Below are 17,049 nucleotides of genomic sequence, written 5' to 3' on the forward strand. Positions count from 1 at the left end.
CTTAGGAATCGGGAGAGGTCAACGGTGGATAGTTTAAGAGTAAAGTTTGGGGGGTTAGGTGATGATACTACAGAGTCAGGTAGTGAGTTCCATGCATCAATTACTTGGTTACTAAAGTTGTATTTTCTGCAGTCGAGTTTGGAGCAGTTTACTTTAAGTTTGTATCTGTTGTGTGCTCGAGTGTTGTTGTGGTTGAAGCTGAAGTAGTCGCTGACAGGAAGGACATTGTAGCAGATGATTTTATGGGCTATCCTTAAGTCGTGTGTAAGGCGACGTCGTTCTAAGCTTTCCAAACCTAGGATTGTAAGTCTAGCTGCATAGCGTATTTTGAAGTACAAATTGAAACGGCCGTTTAAATAATTGAAACCGCTCTTGGACTTTCGCTCCAAGAGCAAACTGTTGAAAAGATGGATAGCCAGAAAAAGAAACACAAACTATGTAATTTATAAAGCGCAGTTTACAATAAAATTAGAAAATGAAATAGAATAAAATATAGATAGGCTGTAACGAACAAGGTTTAGCAGAATAGTTGGTATATATGTTAATTCAGTGTTTCCCAACCTTGACAACTTGAAGATATTTGGACTTCAACTCCCATAATTCCCCAGCCAGCGAATGCTGGCTGGGGAATTCTGGGAGTTGAAGTCCAGATATCTTCAAGTTGTCAAGATTGGGAAACACTGTGTTAATTGTTTGATGCTTAAGTTCTGATACCATAGTGACCTACATATTATAAAGTTGTATGCCTTTTGTATGTTATGTTTTCGTTTGTCTGTTTTCATTCGTCTTTATTTCTGTTGCTTTAAATGTAAATATTCAATAAATATACAGTACAGTATACAGTACTGTATTTTTAAAAAAGAAAAGATGGATAGCGAGGGGGGGGAAAGAAAACAAACACGCCACCGCATTTTTCAGCAGCCGCGTCTGCCCCGCTGAGGCCCGCAGGAGAATCTCTCTCCGAAGGCCGGTGGGAAATGGGGGAGGGGGGGAGAAGGAGGAGAAGACGGCGCCATCTCCTGAGAGGCCGCTGGTTACGTCACCCGCCGGTGGCTCCTCCCTCTCCCTCTCGGGCGGGAGGGGAGCAATGAACGAGGAGGCGCTGGAAAAGGGAAGCTAGAAGCCTTCGCGCCCGCGCAGTAGAACCTTGCCTCTCCGTCTGTGCAATTTTTTTCCTTCTTCCAAACCCGTTAGGGCCGAGGCGGGGAGCCCCAGCGGAGGATTCACAAGTGGCTCCGCGACGGGGACACGGAGAGCAGCCCGCGAAGCCGCGCAACTGGACCGAGGAAGCCTCGGGCCGGCCATGGGGTCCTGAGGGCCTTTCCCCTTGGCCCGTCCCCTTGAGCCCCGGAGGGTCGGGTTGGTTTCCCTGGCAGAGAAGGGAAGGGGAGCGGCGGCGGCGGCGGCTACCGGGCGGCTGGTGTTTGCAGTGCCTCGTGGCGGTGAGGGCACAGCGGGCAAGCGGAGGGAGGGAGGGATGGGGAGGAGGGATCGGTTGCTGAAGATGATGGACGTGTAGCGGCAAAGCGGTGGCCGGGTCGGGTGGGGGATTAGTTGCCTGCCACTTGGCGCGGGGTTGACGGGCATCTGGCGGCGAGCGAGTGAGTACGATGTGAAAAGGCAACGGCAGCAAACTCCTGCCCGGGATTGATGGCGCAGGAGGATGGGGATACACCTTGGTGTTGCCCACTTGTGCGGAGCAGTAGCAGACATAGCTGTGGGTGGTGAGTAGGCACAGTCTAGGTTTAAGGGGGAGTCAACGTGGCATCTTTGGAGTTATCCATCAGCAACACATAGAAACATAGAAGATTTATGGCAGAAAAAGGCCTCCTGGTCCATCTTGTCTGCCCTTATAATATTTCCTGTGTTTTATCTTAGGATGGATATGGGCTTATCCCAGGCATGTTTAAATGCAGTTACTGTGGATTTACCAACCACATCTGCTGGAAGTTTGTTGCAAGCATCTACTCTTTCAGTCAAATAATATTTTCTCATGTTGCTTCTGATCTTTCCCTCAACTAACCTCTGATTGTGCCCCCTTGTTCTTGTGTTCACTTTCCTATTAAAAACACTTCTCTCCTGAACCTTATTTAACCCTTTAACCTATTTAAAATGTTTCGATCATGTCTCCCCTTTCCCTTCTGTCCTCCAGACCAGTGTTTCCCAACCTTGGCAACTTGAAGATATTTGGACTTCAACTCCCAGAATTCCCCAGCCAGGATTCTGGGAGTTGAAGTCCAAATATCTCCAAGTTGCCAAAGTTGGGAAACACTGTTCCAGACTATACAGATTGAGTTCATTAAGTCTTTCCTGATAGGTTTTATGCTTAAGACCTTTCACAATTTTTGTATCCTGTCTTTGGACCCATTCAATTTTATCATGGTCCGGAGTTTGGACTCTGATAATAGAGAATGAGTGTTATAGGTAGACCTCAACTTATGACCGTGTTTCGGCTAAGGATTTAGGTTGCTAAGTGAGAAATTTTTAAAGTAAGTTTTGTCCCATTTTTTTCAACTTGGCTTGCCCATTTTTATTAATTTTTAAATTAATATTGATTGTTTCTTCACTTCTATTTGACTCCTAGGATGATCATTAAGTGTTGTACCTCATGATTCTTGACAAATGTATCTTTTCTTTTATGCATATGCGCCAAAGACAAATTCCTTGTGTGTCCAATCATACTTGGCCAATAAAGAATTCTATGCTATTCATTTGTTTAGCGGATTGCTGCAATTTTAAAATTATTAACACGGTTGCTAAGCGAATCTGGTTTTGCTAATTGATTTTGCTGATCAGAAGGTTGTAAAACATGATCACATGACACCTCCCCATATTACAACCATCATAAATGTGAGTCAGTTGTCAAGCATCTGAATAGAAGTCATGTGACCTTTGGGATGCTGCAACAGTTATAAGTGTGAAAAATGGTCATAGGTCACTTGTTAAAGTGTCATTTTAACTGAACTAACTAAGCGAACTGCTGTAAGTTGCGGACTACTTGTACCTATATACATTGACAGCTCAGGTTTTTTTAGTGTACTTAAAACAATTATAATACATGATTTATCAGAGGTGCAGCATGGTTCTTAAGTACATTGTGTGGGGTTAAATGATACTATGCACAGTGAAACAAGGAAAAATAGTACATTTAGTGCCATGTTACTCGATGTCTTATGTGATTACCTGAATAACTATGTACACGTCATATAGGACATAACTTTGGTCTTTCCATCTGAGAACATGCATGCAAATACTGTAGGGTCATTTAAAAAAAAAAGTAGAATGTTTATATAAGTTAAGCATGCTAATTTAGAAGATCTCTTTCTCCAGTCTTTCCACTTGTTGAACCTCCTACCTTTGTCATCCTCTACAGTTTCAGTGTGATTATTTTCTGTTGCTTGACAATGGGAATCCTGACATACTTTGAATTCACCACCGCATATTTCAAAATACAGAAAGGGTTATTCTTACTAAGTAGAAATCTTTTGATTATGTGAAGTATTGTGTACACAGTACATAATATCCTTCATACTTCGTAGCTCAGCAATATATCTTCACTTTTAAAATTTTCATTATCAGCTAAATGTAAGTCAGTCTTCTGAAAAGAGTAAATAGATACTACTTTATATTACTTTATATAGTGATCAGCTACTTTTTATATCTTAGAAGCAAACTCTAATGATTGACAGCAGCAATTCCTTAAAATTGCTGCCAGGGGTATCATAGATGTCAAGGAGAAAGAGGACAATAATGAACTAATGAAGACAGAATTTAAGTATTTAACTTATTTTTAAAATTACTTTATTCCTTCCTAATTTGTTTTTGAAGAATTATATTTAGGATTACAATTAGATTTTTATCAAGATAATTAATCCTGTTTAACTCTTTGGGAGTCTTTAAAAACTAATATATAACTCTTACACTTTTTAAAAAGCAACTTTTAAGATAGGATGGAACTTGCAAATAACAATTTTCTATAGTATGTGGCAGATTACTTTCTGAAAGAATAGCACCGCTTTGCAGTCATATTGTCAACTTATCAAAGCTGTATTGTATGTTTTAATTAGAATATTACTGTCTGATGTAATTTGACTCAAGTTTTTCTGACTTAGAGTTTCATTTTTCTTAAAAAGACAAACTAGCAACAGCAAAAGTATTCATTGCAGGTTAGTTTTGTTTGTCAATGCAAATGCTGAATGAGAAGGCAATGGATTAGCTTGTGCCCAGGGAGTAAGAACATGAAGACAATGCAGCATGGTGATCATTTTAATCACCCCTGTGGGATGCAATTTACTGGAAGCAAATAGGGGAGGGGTGAATTAAAAAGCAAATCCTATCTGCTGTACAATATTCTTTTAACCATGTATATTAGTTAATATATTGTTACTCACTTTATACAGTAACATTCAGCCTTAGTCATATACAGTGGTCCCTCGACTTGCGCGTTCTCGATTAGCGCGAAACGCTGCAACGCGGTTTTTCAAAAAATATTATTTAAAAAATAAAATATTAAAATATTATTTAAAAAAAAAATATTAAAAAATAAATTTTTTTTTATTCTGTTCCCTGAATGGAGACCGCCGGCCGCTCAATCGGGCCGGCAGGGAACAGAATGGAGCCTTCCGCGGCGGGGCTGGTAAGGGGGGGAGCCGAGGGGGGAGCCGAGCCCAGCCCCGTGGCATTCGCTTTCCTCCCGCTGGCAGCCGACTGATCGTGGGCTCCTTCGCAACCTCGGAGAGCTTCCTGGTTTTCGTGAGCTTTCATGCCCCGGAAGCTCTCCGAGGTTGCGAAGGAGCCCACAATCAGTCTCGGCTGCGGGTGGGAGGAAGGCGAATCCCCCGTGGGCTCCGTTACATCTTCTGCTGCCAGCCAGGCCATGCTGGCGGCAGCGGAACAATCGCTGGGTGGAAGGCGTGCTCGGCTCTGCCGCTCCAGTCGCTTTCGGCCGAGCCTCCCCGGCCAAGCAGCCAGGGAAGTCGAGCCAGGCGTGGCGGCGGCAGATCTGCTTCTCCGGTCGCCCGGTCCTCTCCTGCCTCCTGCGCCGATGTTCCCCGCTGCGACGGAAGGCAGTCGCTTGGCTAGGGAGGCTCGGCCGAAAGCGGCTGGAGCGGCAGAGCCGAGCACGCCTTCCACCCAGGGAGTCCTGCCCTTTCATCCCCGCCGACCACAGGGGCGAGGGGTGGGGATGAAGGGGCAGGACTTCCCGGGCGGAAGGCGTGCTCGGCTCTGCCGCTCCAGCCGCTTTCGGCCGAGCCTCCCTAGCCAAGCGACTGCCTTCCGTCGCAGCGGGGAACATTGGCGCAGGAGGCAGGAGAGGACCGGGCGACCGGAGAAGCAGCGCTGCCGCCGCCACGCCTGGCTCGACTTCCCTGGCTGCTTGGCCGGGGAGGCTCGGCCGAAAGCGGCTGGAGCGGCAGAGCCGAGCATGCCTTCCGCCCGGGAAGTCCTGCCCCTTCATCCCCACCCCTCGCCCCTGTGGCCGGCTCATCCAGGGGGGCGTGTGTGGACTGGCAAGCGGCAAGCGGCAAGACCAAGGGAAGGTTCCTTCAGCCGCCCAACACCTGATCCGCTCCGCAGCGCGGCAGCAGCGAGGAGCCGAAGATGGGGTTTCCCCTTTGCCTTTACCCCATCTTCGGCTCCTCGCTGCTTCCGTGCTGCGGAGCAGATCAGCTGTTGGGCGGCTGAAGGAATCTTCCCTTGGTCTTCCCCGCCGCCCACACGCAAACTCCACCATCTGCGCATGTGCGGCCATGAAAAAAATGGCGCACATGCGCAGATGGTGGTTTTACTTCCGCATCCAATATAACGCGGAAATCGGTTAGCGCGGGAGGTCTTGGAACGTAACCCCCGCGCTAACCGAGAGATCACTGTATTGCAGGTTAAGGGCTTTTATGATGAAAACTATTATATATGAAGCTGTTACAGAAATAGCAGTGGCAGAAGTTTTACAGGTAGAGCTCAATTTACAATCAGAATCTGGACCAGAATATCAGTCACTAAATGATGCAGTTGTGAAGCAAGGCATCATGTGCTTGGACATGGTTTTATGACCATTTTTACTGCATCAAATCTGGCTTCCTGAATTGATTTGTTGGAAGCCAGCTGGGAAGAACAGAACAGAATAGAATTCTTTCTTGACCAAGTGTGATTGGACACATAAGGAATTTGTCATTGGTGCATATGCTCTCAGTGTACATAAAAGAAAAGATACATTTGTCAAGAATCATGTGTGATTGTCATAGGGTACAAATCAGCAATCAGGAAATAATAAATGTTAATATAAATTGTAAGGATATAAGCAACAAGTTACAGTCATAAGTAGGAGGAGATGAATGATAGGAACGAGGAGAAGACTAATAGTAATAGTAATTCAGCCTTAGTGAATAGTTTGACAGTGATGTGAGAATTATTACAAAAGGTTGTAAATTGTGATCACCTGACCACAGGACATTGCAACTATGGTAAATGCTAGCTGGCAGTATGACAGTCATACAAATGCAAATCAAGTACAGGCTGTCACTTTTCTGAGGCCATCATAACTTCAAACTATTCTTAAACGAATAAGTCATAAGTTGAGACTATCTGAAATACAGTAGTCCCTCACCTATCGCTGGTGTTACGTTCCAGACCTGGCCGCGATAGGTGAAATCCGTGATGGGGAATTTATCGACTGATAGTACTTATTTAAGTATTTATATTGTAATTGTTTGGTAAGTTTTCATTGTTTTAAGTGTTTATAAACCCTTCCCACACAGTATTTATTTTAGATACAGTATTTAAATACAGTATTTACAATTTTAGATATATTTTTTTTAAAAAAAACCTGCCGATCGAGTTCGGCGGGCTGTTTAAATCTGCCGATCGACTTCCTCAGGAACCCGCGATGAAGTGAAGCCGCAGTAGGTGAAGCGCGGTATAGCGAGGGACTACTGTACTCTTAAGGCATGTTTCCAGCTATTATGTTCTGCAGCAGTTCATATATTTCGTTTCTTGCATAGAAGGCTCATCTTCTATATAAAGATCTTTAATTTAGTAGTGCACATATTGAAAATTTAAGCATATAACATTGCTTTTCAACTTATATCTGCTCCTAAACACACCGGTCTAACTTTCTTTTATTTGAATTAGCCCAGTCCACCCATATTATTTCTTTGTTTTAACTTTCTTTCACTGTTCTGTATGCAATCAAATCAAAATATTTTATTATCATTATTACATTTACAATTGTTTACAATCATAACATTTATATTATTATTACAGTACTTCTATTTTAAATGTTAGGAAGATCAACACTGAAAACCTTTTACCATCAAATTATTTTTGAGAGTTTTTCTCCTTTATTAATTTCTATTTTTCTTTGGTGCATGTGTTGGGGGGTGGGTAGGTTGTAAAATATATGTATGTGGTATAGTCAAGACATTCTTTTTTTGGAAAGAGACAGGAAATAAGTCAAAAGGGAGTAGTCTAGTTAGAACTTACTACTTTTCCTTTGAATATATCAGACAAAGGCTACTGTAGGGTGTGTCTGTTTCCTACCATCATCATGGCAATCTGTATTCATATAATTAAGAAGAAATGAAACAAAAACTGGATGCTGAAAGTAGAAATTCAGTTTCATAAACTGATCAAGTCAGAATGGAAATGGGCATAGTTCCCCCCGTCTAATTCTTCCAAATAATATCCAGTTATGTTTGAGATGGATCAAGTAAATGAATTTGCATCTGAGGTTATTTTGAATAATCAAATTGTCTAGTTCTAGTTACACAGATTATTTATCAACAATAAAGCATGTTGTAGTAGTTAGTAGGAAATAAACCACAAGATTAAAACATTTATTATTATGTCTTTAGTTATAGGCAATCAAGAATTGAAAAATAAAAGTTTTATAAGCCTCCTGTTCAGATAGAAAAGAAAAGTCAATTTTCTCTGCCATTCAGCACTGCATAAATAGATCCTCCACTCACTCAAAAACAACAACCCTGTTTTCCCTACAAAATAAGACATCCCCTGATAATAAGCTTAATCGGGTTTTTGAGTCCATGACAATAAGGCCAAGCGCTTATTTCAGGATTCAAAAAAAATATTAGACAGGGTCTTATTTTCGGGGAAACACAGTGTTACATCTATCCCAGTATAGATTCTATACAGCTAGTCCTTGACTTACAACTACAGTAGAGTCTCGGTTATACGTCCTTCGGATATCCGACATTCTGGATCATCCGACGTCGTGGCTGCTTGGGGGCGTGGCTATAGGCATTTCTGCACCCTCCCAGACACGCCCCCAAACATGGCAGCCGTGACAGAGAAAAAATGCAATTTTCCTCTTCAGCTAATCAGAAACAGGCAAGAATTTTATTTCCTTCTTTGGGGGGGGCATATTGGACTTGCCATGACATACAAAAAAATCAACAAGCAAATCTCAGGACTCTATTCTGTTTGGAAGAAATCCTCCCCTTCCTCTCACTCCCCCCCCCCCCCATTACTCAGGTGATTTTATTTTTTTTTATTTTTTTATTTATTAGATTTGTATGCCGCCCCTCTCCGAAGACTCGAGGCAGCTAACAACAATAAAAAGACAATGTAAACAAATCTAATATTAAAAATAATCTAAAAAACCCCAATTTAAAGAACCACTCATACATACAAACATACTATGTATAAATTCTATAAGCCTAGGGGGAAGGGAAATTTCAATTCCCCCATGCCTGACAACAGAGGTGGGTTTTAAGGAGCTTGCGAAAGGCAAGGAGGGTAGGGGCAACTCTGATATCTGGGGGGAGCTGGTTCCAGAGGGTCGGGGCCGCCACAGAGAAGGCTCTTCTCCTGGGTCCCGCCAAACGACATTGCTTAGTCGACGGGACCCGGAGAAGGCCAACTCTGTGGGACCCAACCGGTCGCTGGGATTCGTGCGGCAGAAGGCAGTCCCGGAGATATTCTGGTCCGATGCCATGAAGGGCTTTATAGGTTATAACCAACACTTTGAATTGTGACCGGAAATTGATCGGCAACCAATGCAGACTGCAGAGTGTTGGTGTAACATGGGTTTTCCTAGAAAACTTGCTGAAATATGACCCCCTTTCTGAAAAAAAAAGTCCAGCTTGTAAGGAGAGGAGGAGCTTTGGGAACGAAGCGGGGTGTGTGGCGAGAGGAGAGGAAAGCTTGAAAATGTGTTCATCTTCTCTCATCTTCCAGACAGGAGAATTACGCTGAGAGAAGCCAGGGCGGAGGAGGCGCAGGTTGCTGCAAGGCTCAGGTGGGCAGGTGGGCGAGCTGTGAGGAGCAAAGCAGAGGGCAGTAGGGACCCCGCCAGCAGGAAATGTTCGTGCTGGCTGCGGCAGTGGCTTCAACAAGCGGAGGAGGGAAGGAAAGAGCGTGCGAGGGGTGGACGGAATACCCATTCGTTTTTGGTAGTTTGCAGGAGCCGGGGCCTATTTATTTTTATTTATTTTTCTCCTGCCTTGATTTTGAGTCAGGTCAAGGCCACATACAGTAGAGTCTGGGTTATCCGCCATTTCAGCTATCCGACCATCAGCCCATCCATTTATGTCGTATAATCAAAACTCTACAGCAGGGATCCCCAAACTTTTTACACAGGGGGCCAGTTCACTGTCCCTCAGACTGTTGGAGGGCCGGACTATAAAAAAAAACTATGAACAAATCCCTATGCACATTGCATATACCTTATTTCAAAGTAAAAAACAAAATGGGAATGTATTATTTAGAGGGGGGGGAAGAAGTCTGAAATTCATATATGTTTATGTTTTGTTTTTTATTTTCGTTTGTTAACATCTGATTGTAGGTTTTCTTGACTTATATAAAAATGTATAAAGAAAGAAGGAAGAACTTTGGCATAATGGTTAATAAGTTAGAAATATAATTGGTGTACTTTTTGAAGGAACATTAAGGAGGGAATTTAATTAAAAGCAAATGAATGTAACTAGATGACAAAATTAGGAAAACAAACTTTTGCAACTTTTTTGATGATTGATATTAGTTACTAACAAAATACCGCATTTTAATCATAGAAAATTAGATGGAACACTGTGTTGTATCACTCATCTGCGGGCCGGATAAATGGCCTCAGCAGGCCGCATGTGGCCCCCGGGCCGTAGTTTGGGGACCGCTGCTCTACAGTATTAGTTTAGTAACTGTTTGAGGTTACAAATGGCACTGAAAATAGCGACATCACTGTTTTTTCACACTTAGAAATGTTGCGCATCCCCATGGTCACATGATCAAAATCCAGCTGCTTGGCAACTGTTTCATATTTACGATAGTTGTAATGTACTGTGATCCCCTTTGGCAACCTTCTGGCAACCAATGTCAATAGGGAAGCCTGATTCACTTAACTATATTACTAATTTAACAACTGCAGTCAGATTTGCTTTAATTGCTGTTTGCAGGGTGTCCAGCAAACCTGGAAAACAGGGAAAACAGGGAATTATCAGGGAAATTGTCGTTTCCGGAAATATCAGGGAATTGGTGAGAAAAACGGTATAAATCAGGGGGGGGGAAACTATTAAAATGTTTAAAAGTCAGGGAAAAATCATGTTAAAAAAAACCGCGGTGCTCCCTGACAAAGTTAAGCAAAAATGAGCATAACTGTGGCAACAACTTGCTTCCTCAGCTACCGATATTTCTCCACGACTTAGCCATTTGGTATGATGTGATCTATGACCGACCGCGCCTTAGCTAGTTCACAAGTTACAGGAAAATGTCAGGGAAATATCAGGGAATTTCAAAATGCTTTCCCCCTGGACACCCTGTATTTGATAAGACCATCACAAAACAAAAATTGTAAAATTGAGCAAGTTTCACTTAATAATTGCATAAGTCTACGGAGAGGGGCGGCATACAAATCTAATTAATAATAATAATAATAATTAATAATAATAATAATAATTAATAATAATAATAATAACAACTTAATAATGGAGTTCTGGTCCCAATTATGATCATACATAGCCCCGGACACCATTTGTTTAATCAGAATTTAAAGATACGACAGTGCTGATAAAAGTTATTTCCAACCACTCTTCGCATTGTTGCAGCGTTCCTGCAGTCATGGGATTCAGGCACTTGGCACCCTAGCATGTGTTTATGATAGCTGGAGCATCCTGGGGGCAAGTCACTGTCATCTGTGACCTTCCCAACTAGCTTCTGACAAACAAGTCAATGGGAGAAGCAAAATTCTCCTAACGATTTGTCTAATGGCTGTGAAAAAAAGGTTTTAAAATTGGGTGCGGCTCACTTAACAAACCACATACCTTAGGGATAGAAATTCCATGGCTAATAGTGATTGTAAGTCAAGACCTATCAGTATTATAGAATTTAATTTCAGGTTTCTAAAAGTGAATTGCTTTGCTGGATTTTAACGTTATTTTTTCCAGAATAAAAGTCAACAGGCTAATGTTATTGAAGAAAATATAATAACTACCTAAGGATATTTTAATAGCTTGTTTGCTGATTACACACATACTTGTCTTATAAGGCTAATCTCTAGCGAAGTCTGTCAAATATCAACTTTATATCATTTTTAAAAATGACTAGAGATTACTACATGCTATAGATGTAAAAGCATCTACGGTAGTTTGTTTAGATGCTATATGATCACATCATAATCACATTTACTGTATATGTTGCACTGTTTCTTTTTTGGAGGGAAGGTTGTATCAATTTTAGAAATGGATTTATGCATTTGTTTATTTAGTTATTTACTGTGTTTATAAGCCACATAAATTGAAGCTAGTTCTGAGCAGCGCGCAGGTCAATATTTTATAGATTGAGTTTAAACAAATAATGCACATTACATTTCTACATTTTTGTCTCTTCTGTCGTTCTGTGTTTTATTTAAACACAAGGATAAGCATGCATAAATAGGTTGTATCAACTATTTCCTCTATCTTTAGCATTGAAGGCAATTTTCTTTCCAAAATTCATGACGTTTTGTCCCGGTATTTTTAGATTATGTGTATGTTATTTCATGTCATTCTGCTGATTTTTTCCCCCTCCTCTTTCCATTTTCCTACAGGTTTGAACAACAAAAAATAATGATGATTGTAGCAACTGGAGCCATGTCAGTGCCTGAGTCAGAATCCCTTACCAGCACCCCTGCCACAGCCCCTAATTTATCCAGGATGCCTGAGGATGGCAGCCTCACTGCAGTGGAGCAGCCAATATTCCTAATGACAACAGCTGCCCAGGCCATCTCAGGTTTCTTTGTATGGACAGCTGTGCTGATCACCTGCCACCAGGTAAAACAAACAATTTAACATGTTGAATTGCTCTCCATCAACTTCATCATCTAGTAGAGAAGGAGCTTGTTTCCATTAACATATCCCAGTTTCCTTTCAGCTATGAGCACTGCTGTTTTGTATATAAGCAATCTTCCACTGAGACTGTAATAAGGGGGTACAATATATGTAATTGCATTAGGCTCCAGGACAAATGGAGGTGGCGAGTAGTGTGTGTGTAAACAGATACTCTGTTTACACCGCCACCACCCCACCCTCCATTTTGGGGCAAATTATTATTATTGTTGCTGTTGTTGTTATGAGCCAGAGTGACACAGCAGGTAGGGTGCTGTACTGCAGGCCACTGAAGCTGACTGTAGATCTGCAGGTCAGCGGTTCAAATCTCACCACCGACTCAAGGTTGACTCAGCCTTCCATCCTTCCCAGGTGGGTAAATTGAGGACCCGAATTGTGGGGGCAATAGCCTAGCTCTGTTAAAAAAGTGCTATTGCTAACATGGTGTAAGCCGCCATGAGTCTAAGGAGAAGGGCGGCATAAATTTGAATGAATGAATGAATAAATAAATAAATAAATAAATATTGTTATTATTATTGTTATTATTGATGTTATTGTTATTATTTATTAGATTTGTATGCTGCCCTTCTCTGAAGACTACAGGTAGTCCTTGGCTTACGAACACATTTGGGTCTGGAATTTCTGTTGTAAATTGTTGTAGATGTAAGTCAAGTTGGAGCCAATTTATGACAGTTTTACACCAGTCATTAAGGAAATCACCACAAAAGAATTAAGTTCCCTAATGGACCTTATTTATTTATTTATTTATCTATCTATCTATCTATCTATCTATCTATCTATCTATCTATCTATCTATCTATCTATTTATTGGATTTGTATGCCGACCCTCTATGAGGATTCTAAGGATTTTACCAAAAATAAGCCATTAGGCTTGCAAATTGTAATAACTGAATACTGCAACCAATTGTAAATATGATCTGGTTACCAACTGCCCAGATTTCAGTCATGTGACTATAGGGGCGATGCAACAATCCTACATATAAGCCAGTGATGGGCAACCTTTTGAGCTTGGTGTGTCAAAATTCGCCAAAAAACCGAGCATAATTCGGGTGGTGTGTCACCTTGAGAAAAAAACATTCTCACTCTCTCTCACTCTCTTCCTTCCTCTCTCCTCTCTCACTCTTTCTTTCTTGCTCTCTCTGACTCTCTCTCTTCCTTCCTATCTTCTCTCTCTCTTTTTCTCTCTCCCTTCCTTTCTTTCCTTCTCTCTTCCTTCCACTTTTTTCTCTTTCTCTCTCTCTTTTCCTTCCTTCCCCTCTTCCCCTCCCTCTCCCTTTCTTTCTCCCTCCCTCCCTTTATATTTATCTCTTCCTCCCTTTCTCTCTCCCTCTCGTTCACTTTTCTCTCCCTTCCTTCCCTCCCTCCTTCTTTCCTCTCCTCTTTCCCTCCCTCGCTTTCCCTTCTTTCTCTCCACGTCTCCGGCAGGCAGGCGGCTTTGCTGACCGGCACAAGGCTCAAGCCAGCTGCCCGGGAAAGCCCTGTGCCGGCCAGGAAAGCCGACTTTCCGGGAAAGCAGCGCGCTTTTCATATGCGCTGCTTTCCTGCTGCAACTCTTTCCTGGGGGGGGGGCAACCCCCCAAACTGGTCAGATTCAGCGGCGAGTAGCCAGGGGCGCGAGGGGGCTAGAGGCGCCCCCCTGCGCCTCTAGCCCCCTTGCGCCCCTGGCTACTCGCCGCTGCCCGCCCACCCGCCCGCTTCGCCTCTCTTTCTCCTCCGCTGCAAGAGAGGCGTGGCAGGCATTCTCACAGCGGGGGCCGGCGAAGGCAATTTTCAGTGTCGGGCGTGCGGCCCGGTGCGCGCTCTCCCCATCGCCCTGCCAGCCCGCCCAGAACATTCAAAGTAAGAGCGAAGGTTTTTCTTACTTTGAATGTTCCTGGCGGGCTGGCAGGGCGATGGGGAGAGCGCGCGCCGGGCCGCGCGCCCGACACTGAAAATCGCCTTCGCCGGGCCCCGCTGTGAGAATGTCTGCCGCGCCTCTCTTGCAGCGGAGGAGAAAGAGAGGCTAAGCGGGCGGGCAGGGGGCAGCGCCGAGTAGCCAGGGGCGCGAGGGGGCTAGAGGCGCGGGGGGGGTGGGGTTGGTTCGTGCGCGCCCTTGGAAAAGGATGCGCGGGGCGGGCGGCGTTTTGGGGTGCGCTGGCGCAGGCATGCGCAGGCTACGGCGAACGGTGCGGCACAATGACTGCTGCGGGCGCCAGGGGGCCGGCACAGGGTGGCGGGCCAAAACCGGGGCAGGCGCCCCCCCCCCCCCCCAATTTTCAGTTTGGCCAGGCCCTTGACGCCAGTCCCAGTAGTACCGGCCTATCAGCGGCCCTGCTGTACCTGCTTGCAGTCGGTGGGAAATTGGAAAGCGGGGAGATTTGCATCTTGGCCACTCCGTAAAGCTCCCCTTTTCTCGGCGGCCGCGTGTCACCGAAAATGGCTTCGCGTGTCAGTGCTGACACGCGTGTCATAGGTTCGCCATCACTGATATAAGCATAGGTTGAAAGTTACTTTTTCCAAGGTCATGGTATCTTTGTAACTCTCATTAAACGTGGTGAGCTGCTAGGATTCAGTATGGTAGGCTACTTCTGCTGCTGTCTGCCTGCAATTTGGCAGTTTGGAATCTCACCAGGCTCAAGGTTGACTCAGCCTTCCATCCTTCCGGGGTTGGTAAAATGAGGGCCCAGATTGTTGGGGGCAATATGCTGACTCTAAACTGCTTAGAGAGGGCTGTAAAGCACTGTGAAGCAGGTATATAATTCTAAGTGCTATTGTTATTGCTAAATGATTGATTGTAAGAACCAGCTCTTTGTGCAACAGTCTGAGAGTGTGAAACTACCAGCCTCTTTTAGTCTTTTCACAAGAAGGCACCTTGTAATTAGTACAGATTTAAGGCAGGCCCATCTACCTAGTGGTTAGCACAGTTCTGTGTTAGCCAATTGTTTGACTGGGCTGAGAGGAATTTTAAAGGGCCATGTCTACCCACTGGATAACAGCTTCCATTTTAGCAACTACGGTAAGTAGATGAAGCTGATAGGTCAATCTTCAGAGCAAGATTTTACTGCACAGTGACTGGTTGTATTGTACTCACAGATCTCTTGCCAGAACACGAGATCTTTCTCTTTCCTCCTCTTCCTCTACCATGTTGCTTTGTTTTGCATTCTTTCCCAAGCTGTCCTATCTGCAATTTAAAGCAAAGGCATTGCCTCATAAATATATGCACGAATCCCAGCGACCAGTTAGGTTCCACAGAGTGGGTCTTCTCCAGGTCCCGTCAACTAAACAATGTCGTTTGGCTGGACCCAGGCGAAGAGCCTTCTCTGTGGTGGCCCCAGCCCTTTGGAACCAACTCCCCCCAGAGATTAGAATTGCCCCCACCCTCCTTGCCTTTCGTAAGCTTCTTAAAACCCACCTCTGCCGTCAGGCATGGGGGAACTGAGATATTCTTTCCCCCTAGGCCTTACAATTTTCCCATGGTATGTTTGTATGTAGGTTTGGTTTTATAATAAGGGTTTTTTTAGTTGTTTAGTATTGGATTGATACATGCTGTTTTTTATCACTTGTTAGCCACCCCGAGTCTGGGGAGAGGGGCGGCATACAAATCCAATAAATAAATAAATAAATAAATATTTTATCTCACTTGGATTTTGAATTATATTGAACAGCTTTCCTGGCAGTATGGAAGGGTTACTGCTTCTGCGTTGTTCCAAATCCTCTGCACTTTTAAGAGAAAGTAGGTCACTGTAATTCAGAGTGATATAACTTGACTTTGAGTGCTGATAAACTCATGGCAATAATTGTAGGACAGTGGGTTTTTTTAATAAACAGCTTTTCTCTGCCAGTGGAAATATGATTCTTTAAAAGAGAATTTGAATGTTTTAAAATGAAAACATTTTATATTTTGATTTTATATCTAGGAGGTTTCTTTGAGATCTGTGTTTCATTTTTAGTTCAAGTGAATTGATTGAATGCATAATTTAAATACATAATTTTAATTTATATTATAGTAATCCTTCTGCAATGTTAAATTTAGAAGTGGGAAGGCTGAAAACATGATATGCATTAAGTCTCCAAATTCTTTAAACTGGTCCTGTCTCCAACATTGTTTTCCTTAATATACAGGTGTGATCATCATTTAGTATCTTATTTTGGGTCAAGCCAAAAAAAGTATTGAAAAAGAGCATGGAACTCCCCCCACCCTTTCTCTTTTAGCTTTTAAAACAATGAGGCAAACTGACATTTCAGCCCTGGAGACAAAGATAGGTTAAAGTAGTATAAGATAGAATAAGATATAGTAGGATAACCTTTATTGACACTTTTTTCTGTGAACATACTGGCACACATTTTAAAAAATGACATTTTGATGCCTATTTTATATGTGTGTGTATGTCCATATATATGTGCGTGTGTATATACACAAACACACACACATATATACACACACATAAATACATGTGCCATATTTGTGGAGTATAAGATACATCTTTTTACCCCCAAAAGTGGGTACATCTTATATAGTATACTAAATGTAGCTCCACCCAGCCACCCCCACCTTTGGTCTCTGCCTCCCAGCAATTTACCTCCTTGCAGCAAACAGCAGCACAAGCCACTGATTATCTGTCTCCTGACATTTCACTGATTGATTGAAGCTGCAGGCAAGCCCATGTGCTAAAATGAAAATGAAATTAAAGCTGCGTGGAGGCAAATTGCTGGCAGGGAGAGGCAAGGCAGAATTTTATTT

General features: G+C 43.2%; 1 protein-coding gene across 1 annotated transcript in view; it reads left to right on the plus strand.

Annotated features, from left to right (window-relative positions):
- Positions 1-1,071: 1,071 nt before the first annotated feature.
- TMEM184B (transmembrane protein 184B) overlaps positions 1,072-17,049 on the plus strand; it is a 58,864-nt gene continuing 42,886 nt past the window's right edge. Inside the window, exons 1-2 of the mRNA XM_070756148.1 lie at positions 1,072-1,442; positions 12,032-12,254. Coding sequence (XP_070612249.1) covers positions 12,051-12,254 — 204 coding nt within the window. The 5' untranslated portion in view covers positions 1,072-1,442; positions 12,032-12,050. The remainder of the gene's footprint in view (positions 1,443-12,031; positions 12,255-17,049) is intronic.

The sequence above is a fragment of the Erythrolamprus reginae genome, chromosome 6, assembly GCF_031021105.1.
Source record: "Erythrolamprus reginae isolate rEryReg1 chromosome 6, rEryReg1.hap1, whole genome shotgun sequence".
NCBI classification, from domain to species: Eukaryota; Metazoa; Chordata; class Lepidosauria; order Squamata; family Dipsadidae; genus Erythrolamprus; species Erythrolamprus reginae.